General features: G+C 39.3%; 1 protein-coding gene across 1 annotated transcript in view; it reads right to left on the reverse strand.

The window, feature by feature from the left end:
* PLCB1 (phospholipase C beta 1) overlaps positions 1 to 17410 on the reverse strand; it is a 659574-nt gene that overhangs the window by 158791 nt on the left and 483373 nt on the right. Inside the window, exons 11-13 of the mRNA XM_077812057.1 lie at positions 15338 to 15495; positions 10184 to 10266; positions 102 to 186 (exon numbers count right to left, since the gene is read on the reverse strand). Coding sequence (XP_077668183.1) covers positions 102 to 186; positions 10184 to 10266; positions 15338 to 15495 — 326 coding nt within the window. The remainder of the gene's footprint in view (positions 1 to 101; positions 187 to 10183; positions 10267 to 15337; positions 15496 to 17410) is intronic.

The raw sequence follows: 17410 nt of genomic DNA on the forward strand, positions 1-17410 counted from the left end.
CAATCTTGTAAGGCGGTATATGAAGAGCAACAGAAAACTGAAATATGCAAATACATATTCATACATATGCTTATGATCAGGGAAATACCAAACCATCTTACTGGGTATTTTTCCAGTGGATCCATGAGCAGTGCATCTCCAAAAATTAATCTGCAATATTCTGCCATTTTGGCTTGCTGCTTAGGGCTAGAAGGGGGGAAAGGATAGAATTAAGTGAGACTTATTCATACTGCAAGCTGAAAGCAGCAGTAATGGAAAAATCTAATATCCCTTAACTCGATGAAAGGATAATTTCCTGATCCTATCATTGTAAATTGTTCACAATGATCTTGATTCATCATACAATTATTCTGACTTCTCTGACAGCTCTTATCACAGAGCTTATACATGAAATAGTACAATAAAGGCACTGGCCATCTGAAGTCATAAATAGTGAAACTGACCTTGTCACATAGAGACAAATATTCACATGCACTTTACAGAATATAAAAACTGAATATATCAGTTGTGGGAGTGATAGAAATAAACTGTTATACATGTTTGGCTCTTTAGACAACCTATTTAAATATGTTTTCCTTCATCATACTTTTAGGTCACGTCAAGGATTTTCAAGGTATATCTATGCCTTTACTCCTCCCCACCCCCCTTTTGCTTTTCTTCTTTGTAACTTGAGAATGTAAAGCAGAAGAGACAAAAAAGAGAAAAGGGGTTTTTCTTTTCAATGGCACTTCCAACATCTTGCACAGAGTCACACAGAAACTTTCTCAAACATGGTCACCCTCCGGCCAGTTCTACACTAGATACTAGCTAGTGGTTTTGGTTTTTTTACTGCCATAGCTTTGTTGGCAAAAGACCTATTTTCAGCGCAGTCATAATGGCATAATTCTGCTTAGGCTGATATATCTTATATGGTGTTTGGGAAACAGGCATAAGCACAGTTTTTTGGTATAGGAGAGCTTTGCTGGAAAAGCTATACTGATCAGCAACATCTTCCTAACGTAGACCTGGCCTTAGCAACAAGCTCCTGGAGCAAGTAGCTGGATAATTATTTTAGCCTGTAGTGTGGACCACTGTTGAGACTGCCCCTTATCAGACGCTTGTCTACCTATATCATATTGTACTACAGTAAATTACTTTGGTGGTTTTCATGACATCCACTAGGGATAAGTCAAACTGAGCAGACTGTGCTTACGGCCAGTTTACCCAAAGTGCAAACCAAGAGTGAAATTATGTCTACATATCATTGTTTTGGGAGTTTTAGGACTACAGATAGGTTATAATAAATGCCACTTGCATAGCCTTAGAATGCGGCCTGCAGCTCCAGTTTTTTTATAACCACAGGGACAGGTTAAAACTGTTCAACTACAGGGTTTGTTTCGTTAGTGAAATCAAACAAAAAGCAATTTCTGTTCACAGATCATGGACGACACATGGACACGCCAAACAGTTATCGTTGCATCTATTGTTGACAACAGAATGTATCTATATAAATTAATATAGAAGAGGTGAGGCCCTAGGTTTTTTCTTGCAAGTTACAGTCCCGTGTATCACAACGTTTGGGAACCCCGCTGTTACAATCATATCTCCTCACAGGAGGTTGAAACTCAAGCTGGGTGGGAAACAGTTTTCTAGTCTCGTGAATATTTTTGAACATTGTGGGGTTTGTTTTGTTTTTTGTTTCTCAATTTGGAGAAAAAGTTGAAAATTTTGAAAATATTCATAAACCAAAAAAGGCCAACCCCTCCCCCGCAAAAAAATTCAGTTTTGGTCATTGAAACGTTTGGTTTTGGTCAGTTTGAAACAATACATTTTCAGTGTTGACATTTTTTTCTTTTGTAAAACCTTTTAAGAGGACATTTGGAACAGGAAAACAGGATTTTTTATTTTGAACATTCTGAAATGAAATGTTTTCTTCTTTTTGTTAAGTTGGAAAATTCATCGAACCACACCCTGTTTCATGAACAGTTTGGATTTCGATGAATCTGCATTTTTCAATGAAAAACAACTCATCCAAAAATTCCCAACCAGCTCTAGTTGAAAGGACAACTGCCCAGGTGACAGGAAGAATTTTTAATCTACTTCTCGACTAACCTTTTACAAACACAAATAAACTAGTGCATCTACTTTAAACTACCCTATTGTACTAGCTCTGCTGTACTACCAGGGCAGCGTGAAAGAACCTTAGTGTAAATGAGAATCTAGCCAAAAGTGTTTGGATAAACTTGCAGTTCAGCAATATGCACTGTTCACATTACTGAACACCCCATTCTGTTGCCCAGCTTGCCCTCTTATTATGGTCACTAATTATTCATTGTGTGCCCGCAGTGTAGTTGGTAATGGAAAGATAGCTGGTGAAAAAGTGAGTAAATCAGAGATAGGACCAAGCCTGGATGTCATTTAACTCAGAATCGGAATCTCCCAAAGTTCAGCATTGCTCCCATTTGGGGGATTCTGTCTTTAGCAGCCATAGGTTAAAACAGTCACAAACTTCAGTTGCCCACAGTACATATGGATGTAGATTTTAAATGATTCCACAAAGCTATGTGGGGTTTTAAACCGCTACATTTTTCATCACTGCAGTATTTTGTTAATGCTGTCGCTTAAAGTTAGCCAGTTCTGCAAGAAAGTTAAGATGCAGGTTCAGTCTCAGGCATAATATTAGAAAGATGCGTAGGAAGCAAAGAGAGCTAAGAGCCCTCAAGAGAAGGGTTGGTGGAGAATGCAGTGACTTGGGGGTGAAGATAGAGTGTTATAGTCCTTATCTAACCGGCAGCTCCTTTTCAAACAAATAAAACAGACAGGGTGCACAAAACACCCCTAGCTCTCTGTGGAAAGTGGGTGGGTGAGTGGGGATTTGTTATAACTCCTGCCTCCATGGGGAAATTATTATAGGCAAGTTCATCTTAATTTTCTCAACTAGTATGTATTTCTAACGGATCCACACTCCTAGAGAGTATGATGTTCAAAGTCTGTTCCTCTTTAAACCAAACCCCACATTATCTAAAACTTAGGAACAGGCATAAGATTAGATTTTAAAAGGGCACATCAACAGAAAAAAAAAACCCAGATGTCTGGAGGTAGTGAGAGTTTCACTCCTACACAACAGCGAAATCTTATAGCACTTCAGAGAGAATTTAGGTTTAGAACTATCCTCACTAGAAGTAGTACTAGAAGGAAATTGTACAATCCTGTCCTAACCCCACATCGAACTCTCTCTCTATTTATCTCACTTCTCAGTGTGTGAAGAACTAACAGTTTATAACATACTGAGCCACGCAGTAATGATCCGTACTGTATGGAATTGTACCAGCAGTATGCGAAATGGAGAAACCCCCCAAAAGGTGCAATGGCAAAGGACTTTATTTACAAGATAAAGGAGGAGCGTAATACCTTTCTACTTTCAATATGTGTTAAGCAGGAAATACACAAACTGATATTTGCCCCTTTACTTAGATTGTGAAATTCTGTGACAAGGACCATTCTTTTTGTTTTGTGTATGTACAACACCTAGTAAAATGCAGTCCTACTTTATAACTGGGTCTCCTAGGCATTACATATAATAATAGCCTATTATTTATGAACTGTTGACAATGTGCCTACTGCTGTACCAGCCGTGCATAAAGTCACAGTCCTTCCCCAGAAGTTTAAAAGATTGTAAAGAGGATTCTGAAAAAGAAACTTTGCTAAAAGCACTATTGTAACTCTGGCAAACCAGGTGCCAGCTCTTGCCAAGACTGCAGGCATTAGCTAAGGACTAACAGACTCATAGCTGAAGACCAGAACAGTTCACCTGTATGTTAGTTTTGCTCAAAATAGGTATTAGTCTTATAAGAATGTATTTAGTGTTTTTTATTCTATGAGATGCTTGTAAATTGCGGCATGCCTTAATCTCACTTGTAATGTCGGTATTCCATGTGATCAGAAAATCTGTAGATTTTGTTTTATAACTTTGAAAATGTTTGCTCTGAACTAGTGAGCCCCGGCATGGGAATCATCCCCCACTCCACCCTCCATCCAGAAGGACTATCAAAATCAGATGGGCCATCCAGGAACATCACCATACAAAGGCTTGGTTAATGGCCACATCACACCTGTGAAATGCTACATGCAAGGAAGGTCCTCCTGTGGACTTGGAAGCTGAATGAAGGAAATAAAACAAGAAGTTTCCATCTCACCCTTCGCTGTTTGAACTCTTAGGGCCAGAGGCTCTAAATGGAGGCAGAAATCCCCAAGGTTCTGTCTGAAAGACACTTTGAATTGATAAATCACTACAGCTCCATCACTCTTAGGATTTAAATGGTAACTCATTTGTGTGTATACATTTGCTTGCTTTAATCTGTAAATAACTCTTATTTCTTTTTCCTAGTTAATAAACCTTTAGACAGTTTATTACAGGACTGCTAGAGATGCTGTCTTTGGTGTAAAATCTAGGGTACCAGTTGATCTGAGGTAAGTGGCTGATCTCTTGGGACTGGAAGCAATCTGAATGTGGTGTGATTTTTAGCATAAGTGACAATTTATCACTAAGTCCAGTTTGTCTGAGTGTCAAGACAGACTGGAGAGGCTAAGGGGACTGTCTGTGACTCCATGGAAGGACTGCAGTAGTGATCCTGGAGTTCACATTTGTTACTGGCTTGGTGAAATCTAATTTTAGATCACAGCATCAATTTGGAGTGTCTGCCCTGAGGTAAGCACTCAAGGCTGTGAGCCACTCCAGAGAGCATAACATCTATTAATATTTGTAATACTAATTCTAGACAGAAAACAGCAAGGTGAGTTTGCCTTTAATTAAGTTTAATCTTAAAATGGATCTTAGAGGGATATTGTCCAAGGATTACTTAACCTTTTAGCTGCTAGGTCATGAGTATGTTTCTAATTATAGAGGTGTCTGCCTTCAGATTTTTAGATACCTTGTATTAATCTCACTTCAAGGTCTTTCTGAGGCTTTTCCAATGCTTTCAAGGGTCTAAATGTTTCCCCGCCCCCCACTCCATTTTGTGGGTCCATTTCTTAGTGCTGTTTTTTTCAGTATGCTGCCTTTGACCTCAATATTCATTACTAAATGATGATATATCTTAACATTAGAATTATTTTCTATACTGTAAAACCTACACACAATACTGGATGCCTTAGTGAGTCATGAATGACATTTATTTTTTATGATTATTATTATCATCAGTGCCAAGGACCTAGTCATGGACCAGAACCCCATTACATAAGAATGGCAATACTGGGTCAGACCAATGGTCCATTTGCCAGGTGTTTCAGAGGGAATGAACAGAACAGGCTATTATCGAGTGATCCATCCCCCTGTAGTCCAGTCCCAGCATCTGGCAGTCAGAAGCTTAGGGACACTTAGCACATGGGGTTGTGTCCCTGACCATCTTGGCTAATAGCCACTCATGGCCTCCATGAACTTATCTAGTACTTTTCTGAATCCAGTTAATAGTTTTATGCATCCTTTGGCAATGAGTTCCACAGGTTGACTGTGTATTGTGTGAAGCAATACTTCCTTTTGTTTGTTTTAAAACTGCTGCCTATTACATTCATTGGGTGAACCCTGGTTCTTATGTTATGTGAAGGGGTAAATAACACTTTCCCATTCACTCTCTCCACACCATTCATGATTTTATAGACCTCTATCACATCGTCTCTTTTCAGAGCCAAATAGTCCAAATCTTTTTAATCTCTACTCATACGGAAGCTTTTCTATATCACTTATAATTTTTGTTGCCCTTCTTGGTACCTTTTCCAATTCTAATACAACTTTTAGTGATGGGGCAACCAGAACTGCATGCAGTATTCAAGGTGTGGGCATATGGTAGATTTATATAGTAGCTTTATGATATTTACTATCTTATTACCTATCCCTTTCCTAATGGTTCCTAACATCCTGTTAGCTTTTTTAACTGCTGTTGCCTATTGAGCAGATATTTTCAGAGAGCTATCCACAATGACCCAAATATCTCTTTCTTGTGTGGTAACAGCTTATTTAGACTGCATCATTTTTGATGTATAGTATGTTTTTCAATGTGCATTACTTTTCGTTTGTCAACATTAAATTTCATCTGCCATTTTATTACCTAGTCACCCAGTTTTGTGAGATCCCTTTGTAGCTCTTCATAGTCTGCTTTGGATTTAGCTATCTTGTATCATCTGCAAACTTTGCCACCTCACCGTTTACCCTGTTTTCCAGATTATTTATGAATATGTCGAACAGCACTAGTCTCAGAACAAATCCCTGGGGGACCCCGCTATTTACCTCTCTCCATTCTGAAAACTGACCATTTATTCCTAACCCTTTGTTTCTTCTCTTGTAACCAGTTAGTGATCCTTGCAAGGACCTTCCCTCTTATCCCATGACTGCTTGCTTTGCTTAAGAGCCTTTGGTGAGGGACCTTATCAAAGGCTTTATGAAAGTCTAAGTACACTGTATCACCTCTGTCCACATGTTTGTTGACCCCCTCAAAGAATTCTAGTAGATTGGCAAGGTATGATTTCCCTTTACAAAAGTCATCTTGACTCTTCCGCAACACCATCTATGTGTCTGATAATTCTGTTCTTTGCTATAGTTTCAACCTGGTTCTGAAGTAAGGCTTGTCAGCCTGGAATTGCCAGGATCGCCTCTGGAGCCCTGTTTAAAAAAAACACTTATCCAGGCTTATCCATTGTGCTAGGTGCTGTACAAACACAAAAAGACAATCCCTGATCCAAGGAGCTTACAATATAAGACAAGAAACAACAGGTTAATACAGACAGATGTGGGAGGTATGAAGATATGTGTTTGAAAGTTTAACAAATGGGCAGTGCAGATTGGCATCACTGGCCAATCAGAGGTGAGCTTTGACAGCTTGACAGTGAAAGAGAGATGATAAGTAGGGTGGGGATTGACCGTGAAGGGCCTTGAAAGTGAATACAAGCAGCCAATGTTTGATGTGATAGAGAAGGAGAAGCCAGTGGAAGAATGCAAAACGTGGCCAAAGCATCTGACTAGGAAAATTATCTTAGTAGCAGGATTCTGGATGGATAGGAACAGGGCAAAATTGCCTTTGTCAAGGCCAGAGAGAAGGTTGTTGCAGTATCGAGACATGAGATCATAAGAGCCTGGATAAGTGTTTTAGCTGTCTGGATGGGGGGAAAAACGCTGTCTCTTAGAGATGTTGTGCACAAAGAATCATCAAGATTTAGACATAATCTAGATGTGTGGACCAAGAGCGAGGTCCAAGCTGAAAATGACACGCAGATTATGGTGCCACATATTGGAATAGTGGTAAGGAAAATGGAGGAGCTAATTCACATGGTATCAAATTCCATGAGGTTTAAATCCTTTTGGGAAAAATATTGAAAGGTAATAACAAATATTTACCTCAGGTGATCTAATAGTCACTAAAAAAAAATGACATGACCAAAGCATACCGGGTACATGTACCAGCTGAAGTCAATGGCAAAATTCTCATTGACTTTGATGCAATCGGGATTTCACCCAAAATTTTCAGTGAAGACAAATCTAATAGCTGAGAATTACAGGGAGTTGACTTCTATGAGACCAGGATTTACATAAATTCTCCAAAAGTGCAAGCTCTAAAAGTACTTAGCATTAGAAACTGGTATTTAGGCCTGAATGATCATGAAAATCTAAAAGAAAAATAATGTTCCATCTAAACGGAAAGGCAGAAGAAGCATTCCATGAAATTAGATGAGGGATTCTCTGACTGGCATGACTAATTGCCGTATTCTCCAGTAACTTGTGAAGAAATGAAAGTCTAATTATAACATGCAGTCAAATAACTGGAAGTGGTATTTGGCCAAGGCAAAATTAGAAGCTTCACACATTAAATGGGATAATTTATTGCAGCAGAAAGTTAACAACAACCAATACCAATAGTTAATCAACCTTAAAGCCAAATAAAACAACACATTTGATATTGCTTTCCCAAATATCCTTTGTTAATAATTTGTTATTGTCATCACAACACATGAAAGAGCACTGCAGATAATACACGTAGGGCCTGATTCATCTCTCTGTTACTGCAGTTTTCTGATGCTGAAACACCATTGATTTCTATGGGGTAACATTGGCATAAAACTGGAGTAACACAGTGGAAACTACTCCCGGTTTTTCATCTTCCTGGAATTTTACAACATATCTAGTTGTGATTAAAATATAATCCCATTTTTAAAAGATATTTTGGCACTTATTTTACTTCTGAAAATAATTGTTTTCTTTTTTGCAATTATTAATTTCTTTCTTTTTCTAAAAAATTATTAATTTCTTTGTTTCTTTAAAATAAAGTGGAGGCTGGTGCTCTGGAAAAGACCTTATCCTTAATGCTTTTTGTTTAACCTGTAGACCTGAACAGTTGAGATAATAAATAGGTCATTATGCTGATTCTCCTATCTGCCTTTTCTAAACAAAGTTTGTTGACTCTGGGTCAGATTCAGATTTGATGTGTAAGGTGATGTAAGTTATACATTAGTGGGTACGTGTAAAGGAGTCTAATTGAGTGTCAGCTGGCGTGATTTACATAGGAGCCAGAATAAAGGTTTTACCAGTGAAAGAAACTAACAGGTGTAGGAAAAAATAGGTCAACCCCTCAACTTTAACTTGTACAATACATTTCTCCAGTCTCTCAGAGTGAAAGTGACAAACTGAGATTCCCTTCCACACATTTTGCTACCTTTAACCACACCTTTGAATTTGGTCCTATGGGTACATTTCAAACTTCTGATCATCCAGGGTTCCTGATTTCTTTCGTCAGTGGAAGGAGGGGTTGATACAAAGGGGTGATTGGAGGGGGAATGGGAGCAAGACCGACAATCAGCATAGTGTCAGTGTTGTATGGGTCAACTGCAGATGAAATGGGATGCATGTGATTTTTCCCTAATTTTTTTTGGTGACAGTTTTGCTATGATGTAGAGACACCCCAGTTCACTATAAGACAATGGGATCTTAGATTCTGCTAAAAAGGAGGGATGAGTAGCTATATCTCGACATTAATTTTGCTCTGTGAATCAATCAGTGTGGGCAATGAAGAACAGTGCATTTAGTATCCATTGGTAAGCAAATCCATCCCTTTTTCTTTTTATCTTTGTCTAATAGCACAAAAAGAGGGAGTCACAAAATATTTCCCGACTCCATGACTAATCATATATATTTTGGAGCTCAGAGGAGGGGAAGTAGGGGGGAGGGGAGAGACAGTTTTTTTCCACAGGAGATTTTTCAAGATTTCAACATTTTTCCCAACCACATTGGCACAGAATGACAAAATCCTGAAAATTTGCCCAAACCAAAAATGTGAGAAAAAAAAATTGGTTCTGGTCAATCGAAACATTTTGTTTTGCGTTCAGCTTTTTTAATTAAAAAAATTACTATTCACCTAAATTTCTAAATGAAAAGTCCTTCCAAATCAAACAAGAAAAAACTTCTTGTGTTGAAAGCGTCAAAGTGAGACGTTTCAACAATTTCAAGACTTTTTTCTCAAAAGTTTTTTAAATCAGGAAATTTGTCAGAACTGAACCTTTCATGCAAGAAAGTGTTGGTTTAAACAAATCTGCATTTTTTGCCAGAAAGAGGTTTGGTTGAAAAATTACTGACCAACTCCAACATACACACACACACGCTAAGCCCACTTCTGGGCTCTCCTCTAAGACACACTGTGGACAACTTCCACTCTCGTTTACACTTGTGCCACCTCCAAGGAAATTGCTGTGTACATTAAAATAGATTATGGGGCATATTCTCTCTCGCGCTCTCTTTCATTTTTGTTATGTTTACTGTCAATGCGAATTTCACATACTCTGCTGGAGTAGAACCTTACTCCAGGAGTAAGCTCATTAAAATCACTGAGGCTACTTGGGCAGAAAGATACTATTGAACCTGAGTGCAGGTGAGAGAATTTGGCCAATAATTATTAAAACATTCCCCTCACATTCAAGGCTCCAGCAAGATACCTAAGCTTGTGCCTAACTTTAAGAAGGTGAGTAATCTCATTTAAATCAATCAGACTACTCACATACTGAAAGTTATGCACATGTTCAAGTACCTTAAGGGCTTACATGTAGGATGACAAATTCAGTAATTATGATGATTGACGATAATGCCAGATAACAAAAATGCTAAATAATCTTGTGTCTTGACATTGTAACACTGTATAATAAACATTGTAACACCGTAATTACTTACGAATCCACATGGTTTTCAAAGGAAAGGAGGATCGGAAAAGGCGATGTCTTAAATGCACACTCAGCAATAGCTTCTATTACTTCCTAAAGAAATTAGGACACAGATAGGTTACACACCCTTTATGTCTACAGGAGATATATTTTGGTTCTTGATCTAACTTATCTATCTGCAAAGCAAACACAAGAGAACTCAGTGCCTTCCAAAACCATGCCCAGACTTTTTATTCTGAACAACTTGAAAGCTCTGGATGTGCTTTTACAGTCTGATCTACAATCTGATCTCCAAAGTGTTACCTCACTCCAAACGTGGTTTTGTGCCTCTCTGTGACTGAACCTATAGCTTATTGTAGAACTTTTTGCAGGTCATGATTCATTCCATGCCTAAAGTTATACCTTTCATGGATTATTTTGAATAATTAAAATAATCATGTTTTATTTGACAAGCCTGTTGTATCTTCTAAGTAGCATCTTTCTTTTTCTTTTCTCGTTTCTTTTTTTTTTTTGTAAAATCCGTAGTACTCTGATGCACAAATTTTCAGTCCTCTCCTGTTTGTTGTGGGAAAAGCCTTCAAGGCACAATACAAAAAAGACTGTTTCATTGAGTTTTAGCATCCTACTATGTAATAATCTATAAAACATATATTCAGAAATGGAACCATTTATTTGTAAAGGCTGCCTTTCAGCCTTGACTGAAGATGGCAATAGTTTATCTACCGGAGGAATCATTTTATGACACTAATTTTAGCTGCGTGCCCATTTTATCCTATATCAACGCACATATTGTTAGAAATAATTCACATTTCCCTCTTGAAATACAAACCTGCTTCCAGATGAATTCGCTTTAGCATCGAAGACTGTTATACCCATACAGTGATTAAAAAAAAATAATGAGTCAAGCACCAAAAATCATACAATGGAATGCAAAATAATGAGGGTTTTTTAATCTAGTGAGAGTTCTTTTAATTTACTTTCTGGCTTTTGAACTTTTAGAAGTCACCTTCCCAAGCTATGCTATACAACCACGAGGGTTGGAAATTAATTTTATTTTAATGAAAGCTGAGATTCCGGTGCATTCACACAACTCTAGGGCCCAGGGATTTAAGAAAAAACACCAAATATAGCAAGAGTTGGCAACACTGAGTGTATATCCTGATGTTCCCTATAGAAACATCAGATTATATCTATACTGTATGGAGCAGATCCTGACCTGAAGTCAATGGAGATATGACTATTTACACCAGCTGAAGAACTGACTCACCAGTGATATGACTGTATACACATGCACACACTCCCCACATAATAAACAGCAAACTTTACACACTTAACTACCTCACCGGCACACTGATCATTAACCCAGCTCTACCAAGATTACTTCTCATTCTCTAGCCTCTGAGCTTCAAAAGCTTCAAAAGCCATTTGTTTTTTCCTTTTCCCAAATGTGGAATCTTCCTCCTCAGGGCCTAGCATGGGTCGATTCTATCTAGCAATAGGTTTCTGGTTACATGTTTATTTGTAGAAGTAAAACTGATAAATAAATGATACATAAGTAAGCAGTCGGATATCTCATGAACCATGAGAGTTAGCAACAGACACTGCACGCCACTGGACAGTACAAAATACCTCATTCTAGATGAAACTTGCTTCTAGCCCAGGTAGATCACAAAACACTGATGTCACCTTACATTTGTGACACTGGGTGGGATTTTTTTATTAGTGCCTATGCGACGTAAGCACATAAGTCCCATTGAAAGCCAATGTGGCTTGTGCACCTAAGTGACAAGGATCTTTTGAAAATCCCACCCATTATGATCTACAGAAAGTTTAGTTTAGATCTTTAAGATTTATTAGCTCTATTTTTTGTTCCCTTTAGACTTCACCACTCTCACGCATGGACTGCAAGAGCCCCTGAAAGCATAATTAAAATAATCAAGCTGCAGGCCCTTAACCCTACTGCAGAGATCTATTTCTCATTTTGTAGTAGACTTGGGCCGAGTAGCATTCTATGAAATGTTCTTTCTAAGAGACCTGTGACTCATGTCCGGGTGAAAGGGTACAGCGTGTGTTACATTTTAGACACCTGCAAGGGACAGTGAGCCAAATTCTCTTCTCAGCTCCGCGCAACAGTATGGATAGCAGTGGGAGCTCTGCCTGTGTTGGGAAGAGCACAGTATGAAAGCTAAGCACCCCATTGTGCACTTGGAAGGAGAGCTTTGCTCCAGTTATGGACTAGTTCTGTATAGTCATATGAAACTACTTCCTCGGCTGTCATTGCAACTCCTCAGATGGGATAAAATACTGAATACAGGGGGAGAAAATGAAGTGGGGGGAAAGTCAGCTTGAAAGGGTAAGAGCTTTGTCACCCTTCTGGGATTGGCTGAATCTGTAGATGTGAGATTCAAACTTTGGGTCAATGAAGTGATGGGCCCTTTTGGAGACACTGAGCTTTCTGCATCTTCAAATTTATATACAGATCCACTTCAGTCAGTGCAGAAATGATGCTAAGATCCATGTTTCATTGTAGCAGGAGCGTGACTCACTTGAAATGATTCTCCAAAGTAGAGACACAGAAAGTGCGTATATCTAGAAAGCAACTCCTGAATTTGACAAGAGGAATATGGTTGTTTTTGCTATAAGGTCATATACCTGCAGTGGCTCCCAATCTGAAGGAGTCAGAAGCCTCACAAATTGCTCTGAGTCACGAGAGGAGACAAAAAACGAATGAATGAAGTTGTCTCAAAGGGGATTCATATTACTTTTTGTCTCTACACTTTAGAAAATCTCTTTACGTCAGTGAAAACCGACGGTCTGAGCAAACAGCAGTGCCTGTGACAGCCACGCCAAAAGCACGAACCGTTCAGTGACTTAGCACCCAACAGCCAGAGCCAACAATGGTTCAGAACTGAGTCACACACCTCTGATGCGTTCTATCACTACTGCTTTGCTCACCTAGCATACACTTTAGAGGTGAAAAGAGAAGCGGCAATAAATAAATAAATAAATAAATGTAAAAGGACGTTTGCATTAGTGGTGACTGAAAGATTCTGATTACACTCAGATGTCCCTCCCACCCCCTTCAGATGCCAGCGAGATGTGGACCGGATCCTGAAATCTCCTGGGCCCTATTCTTGTGTATGCTTTAAAAGAATCAGACAGGTTTTGCTTTATACTCTTGTACTTGGCTGAGGAGAGGTTGAGAACCACCTTATTTAATTAAACAACTTTCAGAAACCAAACTCTACATCAGCATTAACTAATTTCTCAACTATGAATGGGGAAGGTTAGTAATAATAGTGCTGGGGTAGTATTTTACAATTTCCTGTGACTAAATCTATCAGCATAGAGTTAGAGAGAAAGAGCATAGAGTTAGAGAGAATAATAATAATAATAATAGTGAGAATAGAATAGAGAATAATAGTTAGAGAGAAAGAGCATAGAGTTAGAGAGAATAATAATAATAATAATAGTGAGAATAGAATAGAGAATAATAGTGCTGGGGTAGTATTTTACAATTTCCTGTGACTAAATCTATCAGCATAGAGTTAGAGAGAAAGAGCATAGAGTTAGAGAGAAAGAGTGAAAAAAGCAGAGAAGCAGTGCAGTGCAAGTGAAATATAGATACTTTGTTGTTGTGTTACTTATTTATGTTGTAAGTGAATGACTATCAAGACAAGTAAACACTTGTGCCTTACAGTGAAAGAGACCCACACAAAATCTGTAGCTGTTAAAGTGGCCAAGCCTATCACCAGTAACAAAAGGATACTTCAGAGAAGGATGATATTTTCCCAAATATCTTCTGCATATTAGTAAGCCTAGAACTGTATTTCCATAGAAAAGAAGTACCTAAAATTAACTGGAGGTATTTCTTTCAGAACTCTAAAATGCTGCCCTTACACAGCATTTCAGCTAATGTACTATTACCGCTATCCAGCATTTGTGCTGGAGGCACAAAAACTGCAGATCAAATACATACTGTAGACTGAAAGTGAGATAGCCTTTTAGCCAATTTCAATTACTGCTGTGCACTGACACTGTTAATGTCTCGCTACCTGGATGGGCAGTCCATTGTCACTTTAGTTCCTGGAATTTACAACTTTGTTATTTCTTTATCTACAGTTACTATCTTGCTGCCTTCTAAGCTCCAGCATTTTTGTTTCCTGCTTTCCCCATTAACCCACTGATTCCCAAGCTGTGGGTACCAGACTGTTCAGGGGAATCATGGGAATAACATCTCAAGTGTCACTGAACGTGCCAGGATGTTGGCAGCTTTTGAATGCCTAGAGGGGAAGAGGTCCTCTGCCACTGGCTGTGTGCACTCTTGTCTCCTTTCTCCCTCACACAGAATCACAGAATATCTATGGGACCTCAGGAGGTCATCTAGTCCAACCCCCTGCTCAAAGCAGGACCAATCCCCAATTAAATCCTCCCAGCCAGGGTTACTGCTACACAGCCGTTCTCCCTGCAGGCCTTTCTGCAACCTTAGTGCTAACAGTCAGACCTGCAGGGGGAAAGGAATGAGTAAAGCTGCAGGCCACGGAAAGGAAAGAAAACACATGACAGCAAACTTGGCAGGGAGTTAAGAGTCCCTGCCAGATAGAGAAGAGAGGGAGCTTTGTCCCCTTTTCTGTCAAAATCCTCATTCAGGCCTTCTTCTCTTGCTTGGACTCATTTTGTCATGGCTTCAATTCCAGTTCTGCAGACTCCAGCACATACAGGATCCCCCTGCTCTTGTTATCACCCATACAAGAAATGTGGCCATATCCCCTCTATCTTCAGACAATTCCACTGGCTCCCCATTCACCTCAAGATTCAGTTCACACTTGCCCTCCTTGCTTATAAAACCCGCCAGGGACTCCATACATGTCTGTCTGCTCTCTCTATCATCTAGCACTGGTCTCTTTTCTGTCCGAACGTGGCATCTCTCCACTCATGATCTTCTTCTTGCAGCTCTGGACTACTGGAACATCCTCCCTCTATCTCAGTTTCAATGACTCTCCACCTGTTTTCAACACTCATCTGAAAACATCTCTTTGCCCCTCCATTTCTCTTTCCTTCTACCTTCGCTGTATGAAGGTGTTTAACTCTGCCATGTGTTGGGACACATTTTACATGCAAGGAACTACCCAAGATAAAGTGACACTGTGTTGCCTCATTATACCTTGAAGGATATTTCCGTTGTCATGGTGAATCCATGTGTAATGACGGGCTCTTCTTCTGCTGTTCGTCCCTTCCAGCAGTCCAGCTCCACACAGCGGCAGCCTGACAACAGCACTTGGCGATACATCTCTACTGAGGAGTTACCAGCCAGCTGTCCAGCTGCAACAACATAACAAGGACACAAAACAAGGGGATTCATTCTGGGCTGCTGGGATAATTATAATGAATCTAATAACAATGAGTGTTAATAACATCATTCACCCTCTGGTGACAGGCAAGCTGTCAAAGACATCTTAAGAGCACCAGATCTAAATGAAAATGACTTCACACAAGACAGTGCCATAGTCCAGGTTCTGTCTTTATTTACAATGGTGTAAATCAGGACTACCTCCATTGAAGGCAATAGAGTTACCCTGATGCAAAGCCACCGGGAGACTAGCATTAAGGCCTGTACAGACAGACAGACACGCAAGTCAGTGTGCCTCATTATTATTCTCCTATCTTTTAAATGTTTGCATTTTTCAAATGGCAGATAAACATGCATCTTTGACATCGGTGAGATGTAATAATTGCAAGACTTCATAAACAAGATTTTAAAAAGTTCCTTGCTATCGTTGTCTTCAAAAGTAATTGCTAAGATCCCCAAGTTAGTCTGAATTCCACATTAATAAAGAGCTCTTTTTAAAGTCTCGGTTCTAAAGCACGTGTTATACTTTAAACAAGCCACACAAGATACAAAGGCTACGCCACAAAACTGGGACAGTAGACCTCTTTTTGTCACAACACACAATACAGTGCAGTGCAAGAGAAAATCAACAGCTGTACAGTCACTCATGGATCAACAGTAGCTCCCAAATCAATACGTATCATACTAATCACCACGGTTATTTGGTTAGTTAAATTTCCCGAGGTGATGCTGCACTATGTATTAAAAATTTAATTATATTACCTGTTTGCAATACTGACATATTGTAAAATTAAAAAAACAACCAACAGCTTTTTCTCAAACCTGGAGACTTTAGGAAAAAAATTCCCCTCTCGTTTAAATCAAATGTTTGTGTTTATGAAAGGTTCTGGGCTTCCAGCACTGGAAACCTCAATCTTTACAATGGGTTCAACTCCAGTAATGGCAGTGCAAATGTCCTGTGATGGAAGACTAAAGATAATGGAAGAATGGCCCAGTGAGCAGGATGCCAGCCTCAGACTGGGAAGACCTGGGTTTAATGCCCTGCTGTGCCACAGACTTCCTGTGTGACCTTGGGCAAGTCATTTAATCTCTTCACACATCATTTTCCCATTTTTAAAATGGGGATAGCACTTCCTGACCTTGTGGGGTTGTTGTGAAGATAAATACATTAAGAACTGTGAGGTGCTCAGATACTATGATAACAGGGGTCATATAAGTATGTCAAAGAGATATATAATATACCTGTCGATGAATGCACTCCGCATTCACCATTTCTGTGGTCCTCCTGTGGATAAGCTCTCTGTTGGGAGCTCAGCTCCTCTGACTGCTCCACTCAATTTAAATGTTTACTTTCTATTTTCTCTACCCTTTACTCTTATTTTAAATTCACTTTAAAAACAATAAAAAGCCCTCCTCTTTGAAAATGCTTATTTAGGGCTGGTGCCTGGGATAGAAAACTGAGGATGGAATTTTCAAAGGTGCTCTATGCTGGCCTAACTCTGCTACTGAAGTCTGAGAGTTTTTCTACCTTTTCCATGTGGTTAATGCACTTGGTGTTTATATGAACCTGGCTCCCTTCAATTCTTTCTCCCTGCCTCACTGTTATTCCCTCCTCCCCCATTTCACATCTCCTTCCTGTTTTCTTTAAGTGCTTTTCCCCTTTGATTCTGCATCATAACTTTTCAGAAGCAGATGGATGCACAAGCAGATAATCTTGCTTGCAAACATATACCGTGCACGCAGTCACACCGTCTGTGATGCACAATTATCCATTCCCCCTGTAGAATGCCTAATTTGCACAAGCACATGTCTGTTTGCAGCAGCATGCGCATATTGTGTCTGCATCTTAAGTGTCTGTTTTTGAAAACTCAGCTCTCAATGTTTGGG

Source organism: Eretmochelys imbricata, chromosome 3 (assembly GCF_965152235.1).
Source record: "Eretmochelys imbricata isolate rEreImb1 chromosome 3, rEreImb1.hap1, whole genome shotgun sequence".
NCBI classification, from domain to species: Eukaryota; Metazoa; Chordata; order Testudines; family Cheloniidae; genus Eretmochelys; species Eretmochelys imbricata.